The 23923-nt window shown below is 40.2% G+C and overlaps 1 protein-coding gene across 1 annotated transcript in view; it reads right to left on the bottom strand.

The window, feature by feature from the left end:
- Positions 1 to 2769: 2769 nt before the first annotated feature.
- Positions 2770 to 23923, bottom strand: part of reck (reversion-inducing-cysteine-rich protein with kazal motifs) — a 99921-nt gene continuing 78767 nt past the window's right edge. The window contains exons 12-21 of the mRNA XM_069151264.1: positions 22941 to 23077; positions 22465 to 22608; positions 22198 to 22386; positions 19001 to 19123; positions 17893 to 18064; positions 15765 to 15954; positions 14492 to 14702; positions 14261 to 14334; positions 11833 to 11988; positions 2770 to 7330 (exon numbers count right to left, since the gene is read on the bottom strand). Coding sequence (XP_069007365.1) covers positions 7109 to 7330; positions 11833 to 11988; positions 14261 to 14334; positions 14492 to 14702; positions 15765 to 15954; positions 17893 to 18064; positions 19001 to 19123; positions 22198 to 22386; positions 22465 to 22608; positions 22941 to 23077 — 1618 coding nt within the window. The 3' untranslated portion in view covers positions 2770 to 7108. The remainder of the gene's footprint in view (positions 7331 to 11832; positions 11989 to 14260; positions 14335 to 14491; positions 14703 to 15764; positions 15955 to 17892; positions 18065 to 19000; positions 19124 to 22197; positions 22387 to 22464; positions 22609 to 22940; positions 23078 to 23923) is intronic.

Here is a 23923-nt window from a genome sequence, read left to right on the forward strand (position 1 = left end):
ACTCCTCTTTAAGGGAGAAAAACCTCCAACTCCCTTTTAACAGGAAGGAACCTCTAACAGAACCAGGCTCAGAGGTGGATGGCCGTCTGCCTCAACCGGTTGGGGAGAGGGGATAGCAGAGAGTGTACAGGACAGAGATCCAAAACATGAACTGTTGATGGAGCCAGTAATCACAGATCAGAGACATGCAGCTCCATGGGTAGGGATATCTTCAAAAGAAAGCCCAGAAACTACACGAGTGAGGGGAGCTGTATCGAGAGGCAACAGACAATACCCAAAAACTATGCGGGAGAGAAATTGTGATAAGATGTAATGGTGGCATATGAGTGCAAAGAGAGTGAAAAATCACAAGGTCCCCCTGCAGCCTCGATCTAAAACGGCATAACTAAGGGATGGTTCAGGTTCTTTCAGATAATCATGGTGCATAACACAGCATTGCCGACCTTGTCCTCTCTTCAGCCCCGCAGATGGCAGCTGGAGCTGCTGCTTCAGGTTGATCCCCTGCTGCTCCCTCCTCATTGACGTCTTGAGGCTCCTGCAGTTCCCCGTCGGTGACACAGATATTGTGTGCAGTACTGTGCAGCAAGCGATGACCTGCGGGACGGATAAAACATTCACCTCCAGCATCTTCAGAAGGATGGATCTCCACCTGGTCTTCAGGATGCCAAAGGCTCTCTCCACAATGCTTCTTGCTTTGGACAAGTTACTGTTAAAGCTTCGACGGAGTTGGTTCTGGAGAGGTTCGTGGAATGGAATGATGAGGGTGATGGGCTGCTCGAGGCAGGGGTAACCACCATCTCCAATGATACAAAAGCCAGGTGTGGGGGGGAGGGGTACAGCTGCTGGTAGTAGAGGGGGGCTGTTCTTTAACACCCGACCATCGTGCACCGACCCAAGGAAACCCACAAACACATCGATGAACTTTGCTGTGTGGTCACATGCAGCCGGAAACTGAATAGAATAGAACAGCTTTCTATTCAGGTAACAGGCTGCGTCCTCAGCGGGTGGCTTTAACATCAATGCTGCCCACAACCCTGTTGAAGGCTGCCGATTAGGCAAGGTGTGCAAACCCTAAACTGACTCCTTAGATGGAAGGCGGACCGGGGGAGTAGAAAGCTATTTTGGCTATTTTGTGAATGGCACGGTGGACAGTGGTTCTAGGTATTTGAAATGCCCTGGATGCTCCCTGGTAAGATGTACCACTGACCAACCAAAAAAGAAAAACCAGGGCCTCAATGATGGGACCCCGACCGTGGTCCAACTGAGTGCCAAAGAGTGCCATCAGAGCGTTGAAAGATGTCTTGAACAAGCGGAAGTCCGATCTCAGGTCACTTTCCCCATCAAAATATTCCTTTGGCAGTAGTGCCTGGGGTTTGGAGACTGGATAAAGGAAAATACAAGACATTTAAAACTCTACAAATAAACTTCTCTTAAATTGATTTTACTGTTAGAGTGTGTTTTATTCTGCATTGCACTTTTCAGAGATGGTGCATGTTCGCACCAGCTCTGGTCCGGGCAATGTCTTAGAGCCATAGACACTGCAGGCAGGCAGGCTGAACGCAGCGGGGGCGTGGCTCCACTGGGGGAATCCTGAGGTCCTCCACAGTGAGAGGCAGGCTGAGGTAGCTTTGGGGGCGAGGCTTTGCTGGGGGAATCCCGAGGTCCTCCACAGCTAGCTGCAGCAGACTGGGTCGCACTGACTGGTCGCACTGGCGGGTCGCACTGGTGGGTAGCAGAACGGGAAGAGGAACAGGAACAGGAACAGGTACAGGAACAGGTACAGGTACAGAAACAGGAAGAGGAAGAGGTACAGGAACAAGAACAGGTGCAGGACCATGGATGGACGGACGGTTGGTCGGTCCGTCAGAGACTAATTTCATCAGTCTCTGACACATGAAATTAAATCAGTCATTTTTCAATGGAACCATGTGCAGGGTAATGGGGTTATGGCGGGACACCTGCTGGAGAAAAACATTTTCTATTTTGAACTATAGAAATTGGGAATACAATAATACAAGTTGTCATGTCACATCCAGAGATTCTGCAGTGCAGGCCAAAATCGGATCATCAAGCATTGTTGTAAGTCTGGCATGCATCCTTGCATCCTTGAGCAGATTTTGATTTCACACGCGCTTTTTGAAAAATTTTATAATGTGAGTGGAGGTTTGGTATCTTTTGTGACAAATGACACATCAGAAGATGTTACGGTGTTTTGTTTCAGCCCGCAGGTCAGTCTGCAAATACATATTACTAACTGATAGAGATGTTGTTCGTTGTCACATCAGAAACATTAAAAATGTGTCTGATTAAAGATTCAAATCCCATCGGGGTTAGTGGCAAGGCCACACATTATGCGTATTTGGAGTCTAGGCATGACAGCTGAGCTGAGCTCATGTCACTGAAATTACAGGTATCTCTCTACAGATTGTAATTAAAAACACAGCAAAAACTTGGACGGGTGGCAGAGTAGTGCAGCAGTTAGCAGTGTTGCAGAAGAATGAAAATATTATGGGGTTTGAATCGCATGTTCTCACCGTGCATGCATGGGCGTTCTCCGCCCATCCAAATGCATGTTACATTTATTGGTGATACTAAATTACCAGTAGGTGTGAATATCAGCGTGAATGGTTTCCATCTGTCTTTATGTGTTGGCCCTGAGATGGACGGGTGACCTTTCTAGGTTGTACCCTGCCATCACCCGAAGTCAGCAGGGATCGGTTACAGCTGCCCTCTGGCCCTTTTCAGGATAAAACAGGTATCGATAATGGATCGTTTGTGATGTTGCTTTTATTTATTCAATGATATATGCATCATGTTGACTTTCTAATAATTCTTTTCTTTAAATTCATGGCACTTTTACAGAGTGAAACATGCAGAGGAACAGTCATCAGCCATACAAAGCAGAGGCTATTTCTTACATGATATGATCACAAACTCAGCATTAGAGACAAAAGTCTTGGGTGATATTCTAGAAGCAATCTTAGCTGACTGGACTGACTCTTCCAGCCTGCCTGAGGTTGTATATGTTCAGGACATCTGACTGGTTCACTTCATAACACTGCATTAACATCATATAGAAAGACAAGAGAAATGCTAAAAAAATAATACTGTTCCCCTCACCTTTCAGAGGGCTGCTATGTTTGCTGTAAAACATGAACAAAAAAGTGAAAGGTTTAACATTTTGGTAAATTAGCTTTCGTCTGAGAGTGAGATGAGAAGATTATCTACTATCTATCCCTGGAGTGGCCATACAGAAAGACCAAACATATCAAAGCCACATTTTTTTCCACATTGAGCCTCTAAAATGCATTGGTGTATATATAGAGAGAGCCAGTGTGCCAAGGTACTTACCCTCGGATAGGAAGTGTGTCCCTGGCACACCCTGATGTTTTAAATCATTCAAATGTGGAAATGAATTCATCAGAGTGTGGGAACAAATTGTAATGTGCACAAAATAGCATATTGAGCGCTCATTCTTTGTATTCTTTTTCCCTATGCGGCTACTTCAGGGTACCGTAGAAAGCCATCTCATGTCTGTGTTAAATATAGAGCTGGAGTAGGGATTATTGTTACTAGCTTAGCATAAAGACTTGAAATGAGCAGACAGATTGTCCACTAAACAGAGGGCTTTTTTTTAAATACCTTTCCAAAACCCAAAATACGGGAGAAAAAGAGTAAGAAATCTACTAAATAGTGTTTATCTGCTCTAAATCATGCAATTAACATTAGCATGACAGGCCAAATAGTGGGAAGCTTGCTACCTACATTTTTGTGCAGGGTTACATACAGGTTTGGCACATATACTAACCGCTGCGTCAAAGTTTAATGTAAAGTGCAGCTCTAAATTGTGCTTTTTTTTTTTTTTTTCTTTAAATCAAACACATGCATGAGGAATCCCAAAAAATTAAGAAGTTAGAGACTGAGTTTTCAACCAGCTGATGGAGCTAATATTAAGTAGCCATGGATGAATCGTTTGTCATGATACTCCAACTTCTCCTAAAACTATGAACTCTCATTTTTATATTTCTCTGTATGTACAAAGTAAATGAAATAAACAAGATAAGATACCTTTGTATCTCATCTTTCTACATTTACTTATTAAGCTAAACTAAGCTACCGGTGTCCAGATTCCAGCTCTGTATTGAATGCACAGACACTATATCTGTTTCAGTCTTGTCATCTTAATGTGAGGAAAACAACAACAAAAAAGTGTACTTTCCAAAATGATAAACTATTGTTTAGCTGTGAAATAACTCATCAGGAGCAGAAATCTGTAAAGTAGCCATGTTTCGAAGGCCTTCACTTTTAGTTTTTTGCTGATGAGGCGTAAAATGAAATTAAACATTGAAGACATACAAAATCTTGAAAGGTAATTCTGATCAATATAGGTTCCAGAGAACATTAACATAAAAATAACCACATTAATAATAATAATAATAATAATGATACAAAAAAATAATAGATGAAGGAGCTGTGGTGAGGGCTCCCGCTACAGAGCTGCCTAGCACAGTAATACTGTTAGAGATGGGGACACATTGTGCAATACAGGCAGACAGACAAACACAAAGGGATGGGACAACACACACTGTAGTACATTCTGGTGTAAACACTTCATAATTGTCATCATGCAATAAAAATAACAGCTATTTGTTTAAAAAAAAAAAAAAGATCATGGCACATAGGTGATCAATATTTCAATCCGTCATCAGATACATATCAAATATAAAACATTTCTTAAGAAATATAAAGTTATTGCATTTTTATTACTTCATAAGACACTATATGCAGGGCATACTGTGGAAAATCTTCTCTACCCAAAGGATTGTAGGTAGCGACTACCTGATTGTTCAATTGTTATTAAATGGCTTCTCATTTATATGTACAGTCAGAAGCATCCCTTTTAATGCATTATAGAGCTACTGGCCTCACACAAAGGGGAGTGACGATCCAGGCTTTTCTGCTGCTTTCTACTAAAATGAAGCATTTAGATGTTGTTGGGAAAACATCCTGGTAGCACTTTGGTTGAAGTGGCACTCATAAAATCCTCCAATACAGGGCTTCGCTCACACTCCCAGCAGAGGAACACTTTAGTTCATGTCATGTCATGTTTTTACTTCAGATTTCTAATCCTGTCACAAACACAAAAAGTATAATACTGATGTACAATACCAAATAAAAGGGACTGAACCATTAACTTATAGTATGTTTTACCCATTAAAGGGATATGCCCCTCTTTTTCTCATCAAGTTCTGATGACCCATCAGAGTTTAGATGAGATGAGAAATCAGGTTCACTGAACACTTGTTTATTATTATCATGCAGTATTTTAGCTCTAAGCAGGGATCAAATCTCTCGTTGGATTGACAGACACTTATGTTTGAGCTTTATCTGCTGAACATGTAAAAATAAACAAAATCTTGTTTCATGTCTCCTCATTTTGAGTCTTGTTGATTTAGATTTTCTGATCACATACTCAAGCTCATCCTGATGGTTATTAGCCTGGTGTTACTAGACCCACATTCACTGCGTGAGTGCTTGGGTCTAACCAGCGGCATCTGCATTATCTCATTTCAATGTACATGCCATAGACTGTACATAAAGGCGGATGTAGCTCCTAAGTCTGAAGAATGAGGCTGATGTGGAAGTGCTATAAAGTGCAATACCACGATTCCCACTAGGGGTTGGCTCCAGAAAGTCATAGACTCTTAAGAAATACAAAGTCAATAACTTTTTTCTATGATGGTATTGTTAGCGAAAGTCCCTTCTTATTTTTAGTTTTCTGGCAACTTATCTGAAAACAATCCGTCATGAAGTAAAAAAATTAAGCATTAAAAAGCCTTGTTTTTGGCGGCGTGTCTGTTTGATTGATACAGTCCGATTTGAAGCAGTGTTTAATGGATTTGTCAAACTCCTGAGTTTTGAAAAATTGGTACTTACTAGCAAGTGACAATAGCCTAAAAAGTCTCGTCACAATGACCTCATTTTTTATAATGGTATAGAACTGACAAATCAATGTCAATGCATTAATTATACAGTTGCTCCATTTATGTGTTCAGTCCTTTGATTTTCTGGAACTCATTCATTTTCTGAATAATATCAAGTTCTGAAATTATTTTTTTATGCACACTGAATGAACACATGTTGCTCGTACTTTATGAACACCACATCAGGTTAAGTGTTACCAGGTTTGTTTTGGAGAAAGCAGGAAAAACTGACCTGGGTCACAGTTTAACCTCTGATCTGTTGTGTAAAACAGAACAGAACCTGTGATCACTTTGGATATGACTAGATTCGGGGCACTTGTTTTTGTCCAACTGACTTTGGAGGTTGTATTAGTTTCATCAGAACTGGCTTCGTCCATGAGCATGGCACAAACACTGCTGAGGTTTGAGGGTCAACACCAGGTCCATATACACCTCACATGTACTGTTTACACCATGCATTGCATTGTAGACTGTGCATATCCATGTACCCGAGGCTTAAATAATGTCACTTTAATGCTGTTCAGACTATATCTGATATTTGATCCTCAATGAATAGAGACGTCTAGATTTGGAGACACCAATTGTTATTGTTGTGTGTGTGTGTGTGTGTGTGTGTGTGTGTGTGTGTGTGTGTGTGTGTGCGTGTGCGTGTGCGTGTGTGTGTCTCCAATCAGACACACACATGCATAAACACACACACAAATACACACAAAGCCCGGGTACAAAGAATGAGTTATTAAAATTTAACTTCCCATTTACCGGCTTTCAGAGGAAAGCTTGCTGCTGGGACTAATGGTTTAACACTGTTCATACGAAGCCAAATGCTTCTTAAAGGTCTACAACACACATACTTAGGCACACTTAAGCACATTTCACTGGAGGGAAACCCAGTGAGTAACTGTTCATACAAAAGCTTTCCATAATAATAGCTTTTCCACCGCCTTGATTGTTTGAAACGCGGGTCAGTCATAAGGAATGATTGTCATCACTGCGGCCTCTTCTTGCTCTGCGGCCGCCCAAACACACTTACTTCATCACGACCTGTCATCCCAGGAAGGGGCTGGGAGCTACTTTGGAACATTCAGAGTTAGTAAGGGGGAGACATTAGAAGGGATAATAAGCAATTAGAGTTGGTGGAGGCCATGGGTTGCCAAAACTAGGAGGCCCATGAGGAAGCACAGGCTGGGGGGCAGAGGTGAAGGCAGTGAGGCCCCCGAGGAGTGGATGGAGGAGGTCTTGATCTCGGAGGTGAGGAAGGCAGACAGGGGGACGTGGGAAACCAAAGTGGGGCTGGCATAGTTGATGAGGGAATCAATCTTCTCAGCCTCCTTACTGCAGGCTTCAATCTGGAAAATACAAGAGAGTCAGCATGGGAGTAATGCAGTACTCTGTCTCTTTATCAATAGTTTTACTTTCTTTTAAAATGCCCTTTGGTTTTATTATATTCATATTCCAAGCTGGATTTCAGAAAATAAATATCATCCTAATGTGGCATATGAATATTTTTGGCTAAATGCTTGTTGTAGAAAGATTGGAAGGACAGTCTGGATTCTGTGCTGCTGTAGTCCGCATGAGTCAGAGTTCTCAATACGTGGAGAACACTGCCAGTCATTTGAACCTGGCTACAAGCTACTTTAATCCCTTGACCTTGTTAACAGACTTTTTTTTAAGAATTAAATTCTGTAAACATAAATACCGAAACACTTTTAATGTATACCACGTGGTTACAGAACGAACGCATGATTAAGAAGACACTGCATAAATTCTGAAGGGCACTTTTTTGGGGTAAGTAACTGGTGTAAGGCAGGGTTATGTTTTAGTCTGCTGTGGGTGCTATTCAACTATATCAATCCCTGATCAATGTAGCTTTCTTGGACAGTCCTCTTTAAGTGGTCTGACAATCCTTGAGTTTGCTGTCAAGTTGCTATTTGTGGCTGTTTGTGTAAAGGTTCCCAGGAAGTGACTATATCAAAGACAAACTTAAAAATTGGATAAACACTATTCTGTGCTTCATGATACAGTTTGTTGGTTGTGCTTTAGCTTTGGAAGTATTGTTCAGACAAAACTAGGAATTTAGAAAGTCTATTTTGGCAGGGCCTTTGTCAACCTGCGGATAAATGTTCTTCTAAAACAAGTGGAAGAAGCAGCTACAACTACAAACTCTGTTTTTGCTGTGTAAACTATAAAACCCCATTTCGGAAAAGGTTGGAGTGCTATGATTTGCAAATCCCATAAACCCATATTTAATTGAAAATAGACCAAAAGCAACATATTTAATGTTGACATTTTATTGCTTTATGATTTTTTTTTTGTTGCATATTTTAAATTTGATACCAGCAACAGGTCTCAAAAATGTTGGGACAGGGGCGGTAAAAGATTGAAAAAAAAAAACGCCTGGTCGAACATCTCACAACTAATTAGGTGAATTGGAAACATATCAGTACCATGATTGGGTATAAAAAGAGCATTTCAGAGAGGCAGAGTCTCTCAGCAGTGAAGATGGGGAGAGGTTCATCACTGTGAAAAGACTGTGCGGGTAGAGTGTGCAAAAATGTAACAATAATGTTCCGCAATGTAAAATTGCAAAGAATTTAGGGGATTTCATCATCTATGGTGCATAATATCATTAAAAGATTCAGATAATCAGGAGAAATCTCTATACACAAGGGATAAGGACAGAGAACCACTATTTGATGGCCGTGATCTTTGGGGCCTCAGCCAGCACTGCATTAAAAACAGACACAATTCTGTAGTGGAAATTATTGTCTGGGCTCAGAAAACCTTCTGAAAAACATTGTCTGTGAACACAGTTCATTGCTGCATCCACAGATGCAGGTTAAAACTCTACAAAGAAGAAACCAGATATATACATGATCCAGAAACACCGCCACCTTCTCTGGGCAGGAGCTCATTTAAGATGGACTGAGGCAAAGTGGAAAACTGTCCTGTCTCTGTATTCTTTTTGAAAATCATGGACGCCACATACTTCAAGCGAAAGAGGACTGGGACCATCCAGCTTATTATCAGTGCTCAGTTCAAAAGCCAGTATCCGGGATGGTACAGGGATGCATTAGTGCACATAGTATGGGTAGCTCGTACATCTGGGAAGGAACCATGAATGCTAAATGATATATACAGGTTTTGGAGCACCCAGACAACATCTTGTTCAGGGAAGGCGTTTCTTATTTCAGCAAAACAATGCCAAACTGCCTTCTTTATGTATTTCAACTGCATAGCTCTCCAGTAGAAGACTCCTAGTACTAAACTGGGCTGCCTGAAGTCCAGACCTGTCTCCAATTTATCATTATTCAGCACACAGTTCAAAAGCCAGCGTCTGTGATGGTATGGGTGACTTGCATATGTGGAAAGGTACCAATAATGCTGAAGGTTTTGGAGCACCATATGCTGCCAGAAAACATTTTTTTCAGGAAAAATACAACAAAGACCCCTAACTTTTGAACAGCTGAACCCCTACAGCAGGTAAGAATACAACAACATTTTACTTTCAAAACTCCAGCAACGGATCACTTATTTCCCAAACGTTTACAGAGTGCTGTTAAAAGAAGAGGTAATGCAACACGGCGGAAAACATGCCCCGGCAGTTCGGTACTGTATTGGCAGCATGCAAAAGAGAAACGGCATATTAGGGAGAGGTGGTCATAACGTTTTGGCTCATCAGTGTTTTTTTTCCACATAACACTCTAATGCTTTGCGACAATCAGCAGAATTCAATCATTCTGGGAGAACCTCACAGGCAATCACTTAGCTCCATCATTTCAAATCCTCTATAAAGTGCAGTTATGTCTAATTTTCATTTCCTTCAGAAACACAAACTGCTTTGACGTCACCGTGTTTCTTGTTTTGTGTAACAACGACAAAAAGACCTTGGGCTGAAAAAAAAAAAGAAGAGAAAAATGGAAACATCTGTGTCGTCACTTGTGTGGTTAGCCGTCTTGTTTTCTGTAAGGATTCATGTGCTGTACTGAGGTGATTTCACAATTTCCTCTGAAAAGATGACAACTCGTACTGTCCTTTTCGGGGATATGTCTCCATAAAAACACTGTGGGAATTTTGTATTCTGCTGATGTTTCTGTTGTCAGTTATGATGTATTGAAATGTTATTCTACATTGTTTGTAGTGGTAAGTAAAGCTGATCTGATGCAGTTGGTTAAACAGAAATGCTGTTGAAAGCACTTCTGCTTGTGAATTTACAAACACAACAAAGTTTGACGTTTCTATGATTGTTTGGGGGGTTTTAAGGATTTTTTCTGTCAAATCAAAGAATCAGTGTCTTCACTATCTTATTCTCTGGCATGTGTCTTCATTTTTTTGTTTTCCTTTTCAAACCTTGTCCTTCCATGTTCAATGTTTTTGGCCATGAACTGATTCTGGTCTAAGATTAGATTGGATTGCTACGCGCAGCAGCAGTTAACACTTGCCTGAAGACATCTCAGCTCCAGATAAGAGTGTCACTGAATTTCATTGTCTCTAACCCACATACTGGGTGACACATATAAACCTCTCCCTGTTAACAAAACCAAAAGTGATCCCCTGGTGACTTTAGGGTACAAGGTTTGCTGAAATATTCCGAATTCCTTATTTTTTTTCCATTTTCAAAAAAAGAGATTATGACATCACTTTTTTTAACATCATAGATAGCTTATGGTTGGGGTCTTCAACCTTTTTTCTTCTGAGAGCTACTCATGTTTAGTAAAACTGATTTACATAGCTGAGCTCCACCCAAACCAACTGAATAAGCTTCTTTTATGTGAACACTAACAAATTGAAAATCAACACAGTGCTTAAATTCAACAGCATGTGCATTCTTTTTTCTGTATGCATTTCTTTACATTTTCAATTGATGAAGCTCACACTACTCCCATGTCATAGACAACTAAATGTTTATTAGTTACTTTTCTTGTCCATATTTTCTGTCTGTCCACATATCACTGCATTATATTACATTCCTTCAGTTTCTGATTCAATTTTTTACTTGCATCTGTCAGGAATGCAAGATCAAGTAGCCAGTCAGCATCAGACAACAGGGTGGTGTCCTCCTCCCTCTAATCCATGAAAGCCTTGATTTCACTCAGGAAGGAAAGAAAGCAGCCCTGCTTAGCCACCTGATGTCGGTGTGGAGAAGCCGCAGACAACTACCAGGTTGTCCATTAGAAATAGTTGATATTATTTGTCATAAGGTCCTTTAATAATGTTTCAGCCATGGCAGTCAGTGCCTCTTTTACAGTCACAGCTCAGAAATACTGACAGCACATAACAACACATAACTTAATCCGGTCACGGCTCATATTTCTAGTTTAACAATCAAGGATGCAGCCTGCTTTTGTGCAGACACTGTGTTACACAATGTTACAGTTAGTTTTAAATATATTTATCTGCTGATCAAACAACAATTGATCTCCGAGCACTGTCTGACTATAGTTGTAAGGCTAAAATCCCCACAATGGAAACCCAAAGTTACATTTATTTCAAACATAACTGTTCTTATTTGGCCAATTTTGACATTAAGTTGCCCCGCAATCTCTTGCTGTGTTAACTTGTACTCATATTTCTGAGGTTTTCCACCCTTTTACTATATATTGGCTATATAAAATGGGGGTAGCAGCTGGAGTGACTTGGCATTTCTTCGGAGTGCCAGCTCCTAACAAGTCATGTTAAAGTAAAAGCAACACACAAGTGTGCAGAAAAATGGCTAAAACAATAAATGTAATTTGTGTGTGTGCATGAAAGTGTGTGTGTGTGTGTGTGTGTGTGTGTGTGTGTGTGTGTGTGTGTGTGTGTGTGTGTGTGTGTGTGTGTGTGTGTGTGTGTGTGTGTGTGTGTGTGTTACCTGCAGTGGTGTCGGCCTCTGGTCCACTGCAGCAAAGAGGACCACCAGTTCGTGGTCGATACTCAGGTAGCCGAAGACATCGCATTGGGGCACAGAGACGTGAAGCCGCAGGATCTGAAGCACGTCGTGGACAGTCACCGGCTGGTTCTTATTCAACTGCACAGAGGGGTCAAAGGTTACATGAATGTTGCTGTCTAGTTATAAAGCAAAACTTCAGTGGTATTTTAAAATGTCAATTAAAAAAATACTGCAAGTCGAGTGCATTTTTGTCCAGGAAAATGAAAACACTTTTTGATTACAGAATATTGTTGATAATAACCATTCAGCAAGAAAACAACCAATTCTGGCCCTAAATTTCCTGATTCCATATTAAAGACTAGTTGGTGATGTCTTATATTCTAAATAGAAATGATAGTTTATGTTAAGTTATTAAGATGCAGTGCAGAGAACCATGATAGAATACTGGGGCCACTATATAAAAAATAAGAATATTAAGAAAAATAAAACTGGACATTTCAAGGATAAATATCAATATTGTTTTCATAAACGTGTGTGTAAATGTTTCAGATTAAAAATAACCACAATTTAACAATATATCTAGTTATACTATAGCTTTCGACCTTTTTTGTAGCTACATCATTATTTACCTAAGAGATGCGTCTATGTTGCTTTTTTAGCAAACCTCGTTTGATTCAAACTGAATTCAAACTGTTTCACACTGAACTGAAACCCAGCCAGAGCGCAGCACCATGACCAGCTGAGGCAGAGTGTGCTATAATGAGCATCCACTGAAATATTTAAAATTGAATCCTGTATGACTGCAGACATGGTGAATGGAATTCCTGCAGCAAGTATGACCAAAATCTCCACAGTGATTAGATGCTTATTGGCCAATGAACCTGTGTTCATAGAGTTTGAGAGAAACCACCCAATCACAGAGCTCCTTTTTTTCTTGAAACAGGGAGCATGTGCATACACAAATAGGAGTGACTTCATGTTTTTTGCAGTTTTGGTGACCGTGATAAAAATCTGCCCTGGCATTTTGGTCCAGATCGGCTCACCACAATCAATCACTTACCATTCTTCTTTGCACTCCCCTGTATATGTATACCAACTGTGCCACTTCCTTAAAACACTAAATCCGTGGTATGAGGAAAAAGGAAACATAATAAATTGCTGTCGTATACTTGACTGCAATGAATCCTAAAAATAAGCGGTTGGCCCCAATCAAAAATTTAAAAAAATTACTCTTTTCTTAAAAATAATTTCAGGGATTTATTATGTATAATATGCACAACAGATTTGTGCAATTAGATTTTTTTGGTTTATGTTATTAGAACAGAATTAATGATGATAACATTTCAGCAAGTATGGATGGCCCTAATTATAAACAGTTGTGTCAGAGACAATGCTTGAGTGCTCAAATTGTTAGATTTTGGAAAGTGAAATACTGTCATTCTTGCCTGATATAGGATTTGAACTACTCAACAGTTTAGGGTCTCCTTGGTCGTATTTTTCTTTTCATGATGCAGAAAATGTTTTCAACGGTGGGACCAACAGGGCTCCCCTGCAGGCCGGCCAGTTTAACACCCTGGCTCTTTTATTACGGAGCTGTGCAGTTGTAATACTTGCAGAATTTGATTTGGCATTGTTTTGCTGAAATAAGCAAGGCCTTCCCTGAAAAAGACGTTGTCTGGATGGCAGCATATGTTACTCCAAATTAGCATTTTGGCAACTTTGCCACACTTATTAGTTGTCCTGTACATGTATAAACAACACTCTTTATTTGCATCACTGCTGTCCTTCAGTTTTACTTTCTCTCTGTCTTCAACATGATGTGTGGAATACCGCCACAGTCCAGAGGGCTTTATTAACTCCCCAATGGTAGACTTTTTTTTTGGAAGTAAACTGTGTTTCTACCTTTTGTATTGAATTTGTATTTCAGTTTTCTGTACTCAAGCAAAATGCCATATGGAGTAAAACTTGCATCTTTTAAGTAAGGTATTTGTGCAGACTGCATCAGGTTATAGTGGGGGACTTTTTGGGTTTATAGTGCTCCCAAGTGGCCAACACCTGTAATTACATCTCGTAACAATACAAAACACTGATTCATCATCACGATAGCTTTCTAAAAAGTACAGTTTTAACTTAAAAGATTGTTTTCAGTTCTAAACAAAATAAAAATTGATTTTTTTTTTTTTGAGCACAAATGAAACTGAACTTGAGAATTTTCCTTGTTTCATGTCCTTACATACCTCAAACCTCAGAACAACAAACATTAAAGACAGCAACATATTCTATATTCTCTAATTCATTCCTTTATTCATTCATCATGAGTGATTCATGAACATTTTACAGTGAATAACACTGAATGAGATGATGTTTTGTCTTATAATCCTATAATAGCTGAACTGTGGCCCATCCATACCTTAGAGAAAGTGTTCATCTGCTCCTTGTTCCAGAGGATCTGCAGCATGCTCGCGCATATGGGACAACAGGCTCCTGAAAACAGGTTAGAGGTCAGGGGTCATGATTCAATATTCAGAAACTCTGACTGTGCTAAAAATTTTTATACACAGTGTCACTTTAACCGATGACTGCTGACCCCAGTTTATGCAGTGTACCTTGAACCTTTCTATCAATGATTTGCTCCACTCACCGGGTGGGGTCACAGGTTGGCAGCCTGGAGTGGATAGACTTGGACAGGGAACCAAACTGCACGCTGAGTCAGCGGCCACTTCAGACACGGCCCCCACAGCATGGCAGGGGCCTTCATAGTCTACAGCCACTCGGTCAGAAAAGGCATCACACACTGTGTTGTAAGTCTCACCATTATGGCCGCAAACTTGCTGTGACTTCCCGCAGACATCCTAAAGACACAGCACACCAAGCATTGTATAAACTGCACAGTTACATGTAGGCCTTTAAAAAAAAAAATTTAATACGTTCTTATTTTTCATTTGTTGTACACTGATGAGTAAAAACCTTATGATAAAACCTGGGTAATACACTGTTCAAAAGCATTAGACAAAACAAAAAAAATACAAGATTTTGCTATTTTTAGAAATGGACTTTTGTAGATGTAATTTCAAATGGATAAAATTTCCATTTTTGTCCATTAGTCTTCATTTAATAACCCATACTGACAAAGCAAATACATATTTTAAGAAATTCCTCATAAAATCTAACTGAAATCTTAAGATAATATTTCTTGAATAAAGTTGAAACTTGAATGGAGAAACTGCTGCAGTAAAAAAGCTTGGCCCAGATCAGAAAGATTTCATAATCAACAAGAAGGCAATAGTAAAAGGTAAAACATATATCCACAGCTACTATTTCCAAGGCTGGATGCAGTCTAATGTCTAATTTTGCTTCCTGTGCTCACTTATTAAAACAGCGGGGACAGATACAACATAGAATGTTAGGAATATTAAATATTTAGCAGAACAGAGTACATTCTAGCTTCAGTAGATCACTGAACATTATTCTACCAGTCAATCGTTTTGAGTTAAGCTGCTTGATTTTCTTTCGACAAAAACATTTAATTGGCATAAATCATTAAATGATAGACATGATATATAAATAAATAATTGTAAACTTGTTTTCAAATGCAAATTGAAACCTTGTTATTTCCCATAATGACCAAAATCAAAAAGGTACCGTCAGAGACTGCTCTGTCCTCTAACTCATACCGTGCTGACTCTCAATGTAACAACTAACTAACATTATTAAACCCAAATGGAGGTCCGCACTCTAATTTAGCTTTTAACAACACAACACAGGCTCCCAGCTCCTTTCTGCACAGATACATCGAAAAACTGACAAAGTAACAGCAACACAAAGGTCAGAACTCTGCACAGCACTTAATGTTTCTTAAGATGAGCACAGCAGTCCCTGAGCCCTGTGGCCTCCTGTTCTTCTGTGGAACCTACCTGGCAGTGGCCCATGTAGGCCAGGGTTTTCCCAGCCTGTTGCATCTGGCACAGATTGGGGTGGACCAGGCCGTCAGTATCACAGGCCGGCTCCATGCTGTTCTTATTGCAGGCTGCCGGCCGGCCAATGCACTCATACTGCAGGCAATCTGAGAAGTCACTCAGACACACACGATACTTTGGGATGCACCTGGCAAAACACACAAAATGCCTTAATTTATTCATTTTTACTACTGTTTTTCCTTATTTGACAAGGTGAGAAATGTTATTGTTTTATGAAAAATATATGCTTAGTTAGCCAGCAACACATTTAAAAAAAAAAATTGGAACGAGTCAAAAACACCAGGTGGAACATGTCGCAACTATTACTTTAACTAGCAACAGGGCAGTAACATGATTGGGTATAAAAAGAACATCCCAGAGATGCAGAGTCTCTCGTGGAACTGCATTCAAAAAAAGCCACAATTCTGTCATGGAAATGACTGCATGGGCACAGAACGATCTCTGAACACTATCGTCTGTGAACACAATTCATTGATGTATCATAAACGCAGGTTAAAACTCTACTATGCATAAGAGAAACCATATATAAACATTATCCAGAAACGCTGCCTCCATCTTTAGACCCAAGCTCATAAAGGATGGCCCAAGGTGAGGAGAGGAGAGGAGAGCTTGTAATCAGCGCACAGTCCAAGAGCATGCAGCCATGATGATATATGATATTAGTAGTTTTGGAGCAACAGATGCTGCCACCCAGACAGTGTCTTTTTCGGGGAAGGCCTTGTCTGCAAAACAAAACCAAACTGCATTCTGCAGGTATTACAACAGTATGGCTCCATAGTAGAACAGTCTGGGTGCTAAACTGCCTCCAGTCCAGCCCTGTCACTATAACATTTTCAACATCGTTAAAATGAAAAAATATGACAAAGGAGACCCTGAACTGTTGAGCAGCTGAAATCCAATATCAGGCCAGAATGAGGCCACAATTCACTTTTAAAACTCCAGCAACTGTCCTCCTTGGTTCCCAAACATTTACAGTGTTGTAAAAAGAAGAGGTAATGCAATACAGTGGTAAACATGCCACTGTCCTACCTTTTTTTAAGCGTGTTGCTGGCATCAAATTCAAAATGAACATATATTTTTCAAAAAACAATAAAATATCACAGTTTCAACATTTAATATGATGTCTTTGGTCCATTCTCAATTAAATATGGATTTACAGGATTTACAAATCATCACATTCTGTTTATATTTCCAATTTACAAAGTGTTCCAACTTTTTTTGGAAACAGGGTTGGACACACCACCCTGCAATACACATTCACACAGTCAGGGAAAACAACACATATTTCTGAGAATATTTCGGTAAAGCAGTGCAATAAAAAAGCAAAGCAACAGGAGAGATTGTCTATCCTCCAAACACAACCAAAACCCTGCTCTGTTACCATAGCAACCACTAACGCTGTGCACCAATCAGCATATCTGATTTGGCTTGCTTACTTACTGCATTGTTTACCCTGAGAACAAAAAAGGGGGTTTGAGCTGTGTTAACATACCTCCACTCCACTGTATTTGTGTGTGTTCAGCCTTTGAACTGAGAGCCAGGGGAGTTTATGAATGTCCTGAGTGTGTGCGTGTGTGTGTGTGTGTGTGTGTGTGTGTGTGTGTGTGTGTGTGTTTGTGTGTGTGTGTGTGTGTGTGTGGTTAAATGTTTTCCAGACCACATCACTCAGTTGAAAAAAAAAAAAAAATAGTCCAAATATTCAGGATAAACATGCTAGAAAACAGCTTTTTAGTTTTACATTTAGAACACCAGCATAGCTTTGTAGTGGAGATCCACAATAGTGTGAAAGGCATGAACAAATAACACAGAAGGGCAAAAACATTGAGCATGATCTCCACGAGAGAGAGAGTTTTATATTTCAACAGATTTACTGATGAATCACAAACACTTGTGTTTTGCAGTAATTTTTGATGGCAATGAAAGTTAACATTTCCTGCCCTGGAAGGTTTTTGGCCACTGACAGGGCATGATCTACATAATGAGTTTTCCTTAGTGTTTGTTTATGAGTTGGTGCTCAGTGTTAGCAGCAGCTCCCCCTGACTGTTTACTTGTTTCCATAACCCACCTCTGGTTTCTCTGGCAGAGTTTGTTGGTGCATGGGTTACTGAGGCGGCATTGGCCAAAGACAAACTGATGGTCCTTGAATCCCATACAGCGAGCAACACAGGCACTGGGATAGGTTCGCCCATTGGAGGCACAGACGGGGACAAAGCGGTCAGGACAGCTACAGGGAAGACCTGAGCGAGGGCAGAAATGACAATTATTATGAAAAAGGAAAGCCTTTAGTCAATGAATGGACACGGTGATTGGGGCCCACAATAAGCATGGATATGCAGTTTAGCAATTGCCTATATGAAAGCTTTAATGGAAAATGACCTACAACCCAAAATATGTGGGTTATATTTTCAAAGCCCTGGCTATTGGTTCATTGTAACCATCAAAATGTGCATGGCTCTCAGAACACAGTTAGTTTGAAAGCTGTTCAATCATCTCACCATATTTTTATTGACCTACTTTTAGCAATGTAACCACAATCCAAGATCATATCACCATAACTGATAGAAGAACTGTATAGAACTATGGAGATAGAACATAAGTTATAAAAGGCTGTTATTTCAGTAATTAAAGATATTTGACTTAAGATATTATCCCCACTCTGCCTCAAATTTCCTCAAAAACTCCAACTAAATTCCCATTTAATGTACTGAGCTTCGATTAAATCAATGCAGTTTACAGGTTTTTGTAAGCTGACTCAGTGAAATAACAGCTCATGAGTCTGAATGGAACTTCTACCACGGCCCCTGTGTTGTCTGAAAATGATGAAAATGCAATGTGTCATTTCTCAGCCTGTTTTTGAATACATGTTATCTGCTACATATTTAGTTTACAATTTTTTCTCTTTTCCTACCACTGACATTTCTGACATCCCTGCTCTGTCACAGGTCAAACCTTAATCTCCCAAAATGCACATGATAGAAAAGCAGGTTCCAGTTAATTAAGATTTACATATGATGAGGCAGGGATAAGGACAGCCACTAAGTAGAAATGCGGAGTGGTAAGTGTGGATAACTGTGGGTATGAAATATGGCTTTATAACACTGTGGCTCTCTTTGTGGTGTGTCAATCTTGTCTAAAAGGGCCAAACCCTATTTAAATAATTGCAAGGTACTCACCAGTGAAGTGTTGATGGTCATCATCTGAGTTGCCCAAGCTGAGACACTCTCTGGTGGAGCAAATGATGTCACCAGCAAAGCAGGAGCAGGTGTGGCAGTCGATCCTGAAAGATGTCCCATGACCTGAAGGAAACACACAGCAAGACAAACCAAGAAGACAATGTCCAAAGTGTTGAACTGAATGAATAAAATGTCAGAGTTAAACATTCCAAAATGTCCAAAACAAGAACAGGATGAGGGAGTGAAACTAGTGAAATATTCAAATAAAGATTTCTGATGACAGCAATGGCCTTTGTTGGATGCATGACAGCAAAGAGGGCCAGTACAGAAGGCTGTACATTGGAGTCAGCAGAATCAGTACAGACAACACTAAGATAGATGGTAATATGATAAAAACATCTCCCAGTTAAACAAGTTGTTTAGACATACTGAGATGTTCACCTCAACAGAAAACTGCAATCAATTAAGAACTGCTCCTGACTTGGCATTAGCCATCTTAAACGCAGCAATGTGCTGAGTCAGTAACATCTAGGCAGCAGATTGGTAATCTCACTGTTTTTGCATTATAGCCCTTTTAAAACTTGGTCTGTAATATTTGTCAAGTCTTAAATGTGACAGTTCGTTGTGATTCAGACATCGGTGACTTTTATGTAAAAGTTCCTTACATTTTGTTCATTCTGGCCTCTAACGAGGGAGATTTGGCAGCACAGAAAGTTAATATATCAGACAAGATTTTAATGTCACTGCTACAGGAAACTCTTCCTTGTTTTATTATCCCCCCCCCAAAAAAATCCTCAATTAATTATTGTTCTCTGTCAAAACCTTCTGAGTCTTGCCTGGCATAAATTTGCAGCTTTTTAAACATCACTTCCTTGGCTTTCGAAGTGGCTGGTAAGAAAACTACGCCTGAAGGTTGTAATCTTTGCGGGGTTAACTGTCAATGTGACGGAATCTATTTCTGTGTTGAAAGTTATGCAGAAATGTTTTTATTTCTCCTCACTGATTTAAAACCCTGCTGCCCAAAAGTTGGGATGCAGTGTAAAATGGAAATAAAAACAGAATGCAATGATTTGCAAATCATGTAAACCCATATTTAATTGAAAATAGACCAAAGAAAACATATCCAATGTTGAAACTGAGAAATTGTGTTGTTTTATGAAATACAAATGCTCTGTGGATCTCTCAGCAGTGAAGATGGAAAGATTGCTTGGACAAATAGTGCAACAATCTAAGAAAAATGTTCCTCAACATAAAATTGCAAAAAATATGAGGATTTTATCATCTATGGTACACAATATCATGAAAAGATTCAGAGAATCTGGAGAAATCTCTGTACACAAGGTACGAAAATCAATATTGGATGGCTGTAATCTTCAGGCCCTCAGGTGGCACTGCATTAAAAAAAGACACAATTCTGTAATCACTGCATGGGCTCAGGACACTTCCAAAAAACATTGTCTGTGAACACAGTTCACAGCATCCACAAATGCAGGTTAAAACTCTACCATGCAAAGAAGAGACAATACATGATCCAAACACTGCTGCCTTCTTTGGGCCCGGGCTCATTAAGATGGACTGAAGTGTAAAACTGTCCTGCGGTCCAGTGAATCAAAGGTTGAAATTCTTTTTTGAAATCATGGATGCCGTGTCCTCAGGGCTACAGAGGAGCAGGACCACTCAGCATTTTATCAGTGCTCAGTTCAAAAGCCATCATCTGTGATGGTACAGGGTTGCATTAGTGCACATGAAATGGGTAGCTTGCAGATCAGGGAAGGTTCCATTAATGCTAAATGATATATAGAGGTTTTAGAGCAACATGTGCTGCCATCCAGACAGCACATGTTCTGCCTATTTCAGAAAAAAACTGTCCAGACCTGTCACCCATTGAAAACATTTGAAGCAGCATGAAATGAAAAAGATGACAACGGAGACTCTGAACTGTTAAGCAGCTGAAATCCTATCTCAGGCAAGAGTGGGACAATATTTCACTTTCAAAACCCAGCAACTGGTCTCCTTACTTCCCAAAAGTTTACAGAATGTTGTTGAACGAAGACGTGATGCAACAGTGGTAAACGTGCCCGTGTCCCAACTTTTTTGAAGCATGCTGGCATCAGATCCATATCCACAGAGCATATATTTTTTCATAAAACAAAACAATTTCTGTTTCAACATTTTATACATTGTCATTGGTCTATTTTCAATTAAACATGGGTTTTATGTGATTTGCAAATTATCACATTTGTTTTTATTTACATTTGAGTGTTTTTGTTTTCATTTACAGCCTCCAGACACGATTGAAAACGAGATTGTTTGTTGTTTTTATTTAGTTTAGTTTAGCTAAAGCACATTGAATTGACTTTAAGGCAACCAAAGTCCCATTTGGACACAATATATTACCATAATTTTACAGCTTAATTTACTCTCTAAAAACAAACCTCTCAGAACACCTCCTACTTAAAGAAATGCTGTAAGGTGGGTAAGGGTTTGCTATAGACAGAGCACCCATCCATTTGATCCAAGACCAACTGTGAGCTCTTAATTCTTACTGTCCACAGTCTGGGGCCAAGCAACACTCTCAATTCCTCGTGTAGAAAGAGCTTTTTTGAAGCATTGAAGTATATCCCCTACTGCTTTAACACTAAACAACATTCTTGACAAACAAAGCCAGGCTAATGTGACCTTAGCAGGATTTGATTGCATGGTTACAATATGTTTAAAGAGATTATTGGAACCAGAGGGCAGCATAAAAACTGGAAAGTTTATCACCATTAGGAAACCAGTGGAGTGGGGATGGTGAGGTGTTTTTTTTTAAAACTCAGAACAGAGCCAGGTTACCAGTTTCACCCTGCTTTTAGTCTTAATACTAAGTTTAACTAACCAGGTCCTGACTCCGGCTCTATTCACAGACCTGATATCAATCTGCATCTCAGTCGAGACAAGGAGTAATAAGCATATTTCCTAGAATATCAAAGTATTGCATCGAGGTACTTCCTCGGCCCTAAGTTAAGTAGTGTGCAACTGCAGTAAAAATGGGTGTCGGTTGCCACCTGACACCTAGATCACTACTGAGTACTGCTAAAATACAGCATTAATAATTCTGTTACAAATAACAGGTTATATATAAATCTTTTAGACTCTATTGAAAACTTTTTAAGGACTTGTGGAAACACTTTGGACAGGAAAAAAATAAATCTTACTCTTCCTCTGCCCTCCTACAATGCAGGGCTTATTGATGTCCACACAGGGCATCTCCACACAGTTCTCCAGGCGCCCACTGGGACCACAGCTGCACACCTCATAGCACCCAGCAGGACCAGTACGAGTTGGCACTTGGATACGAGCTTCTTGCTGCACCAGAAACTCGGAGGCCTCACCTAGTTTGCAGCCTGGAAACACACACACAGACTTCAGACTCTGGAGAGAATGCTGTAAAAGCTCCTGAAAATTGCAATAGTTGGTCCTACCTGGTACACAGAGGTATGGCTGACAGCTGAGTTCATCAAGGCAGCCTTTGCGGTTGACCTGGCATAGGTGGTTACTGGGACAGGGGTTGGGGTTGCATGGATGGATGACCTCCTCGACAATGTTGTTGCCTAAGGAACTGGGCACTGGAGGGTGTGTGAGGGGAGAGGTGGAAGATTGAAATTCAACAAAACAGTTAGTCCATCAGATATGACAATACACTGTCTGTGCACTGATGTGAAGTCTTTGTACAACCCAGTTTCCAGAAAAGTAGTCAATAAAACCAGCTATTAAATGGATAACATAATGTTTCTCTGTGCCTATTGAAACATAAATAACAAACTGTTGGCTAAAATGTTAACTATAATAACTTTTTAAAATGGTATAAAGTGAGTGTTGAGTCTGTCAGCTTCTGAGCTTCTGTGGTCCCCTGGCCTCTAGTGGCCACAACTTGTATGTACTGTACACTGTGGCTCACTGAGGTATCTGTGGAGGGGAATGCAGCGTTCAGGGTCATCAATGGGTGACAGCAGATCACAGATCTTCTCCGGTGTTTGTCCTTCATGAAAACGTTTCCTGTCCCCACACTGGGTCAGGATGTCCACACAATCTGACCTGAGGACAGACAAGAGAAAACATGACACTAACACGAGCTGGTACATACATTACAGCCCGGCTTGAAACAAAGTCAATCAAGATTGAATGGTCATGTGTAAATTCTGTGCCTACAAACGTAGATGTCTTAAGTTTAAGAGGGTTGTAAGCTAGACTGGGTGTAAAGTGGGGATGTTGTGCTGTTATGCAGTGCACACACATGTTGGTCTTTCTATAGCAATCTGGACACAAATTGACCAAATGCATTCCCAAGTTCCTTCCCTAACCTGAACAATCGCAACTAAATGCAAAACCACAACCATTTCCCAGACCTAAATCTGATTCAAAACTGAACCCCAAAATCAAACGGGTCCTCACGAACATAGACATCCCAGGCCCATGAGGTATTTATGTTCTCATCACTCATTATTTGCAAAACAGTTTTATTCTAAGAAAAGACAGCGGCGTAGAACAAAATGGATTCAGTATTTAGCCTGAAAGTACTCAGATGCCTGAAGTGAACAACAAACAATTGTCATTACAGCAAAGAAAAAATATAAATATGAGTTTTCTGACGTGAGCCGCTCTTCTCACAATTTAAACGATTGTGTCTTGCGCTGCCAGTAAATGCCAAAACACACAGAAAAAACAACCTGCCAGAGAAGCTGTTTCAATGCACCACTGAGAGCATGCGCACACACTGCATCGCCACGCAGTATGCCAGCTACGAAGCAGCGGAAAAGAGAGCTCTTCAGAGGGTCATAAACACCGCCCAGAAGATCACCAACTGATCGCTGCCCACCTTGGAGGACTTATTCAGCGCTCGCTGCAGCAGAGCAGCCAACATCCTGAATGACCCATCCCACC

This window comes from Embiotoca jacksoni, unplaced genomic scaffold (genome assembly GCF_022577435.1).
Source record: "Embiotoca jacksoni isolate LCO1_2020_lvr unplaced genomic scaffold, fEmbJac1.0.p SCAF_17, whole genome shotgun sequence".
In the NCBI taxonomy this organism is placed as follows: Eukaryota; Metazoa; Chordata; class Actinopteri; family Embiotocidae; genus Embiotoca; species Embiotoca jacksoni.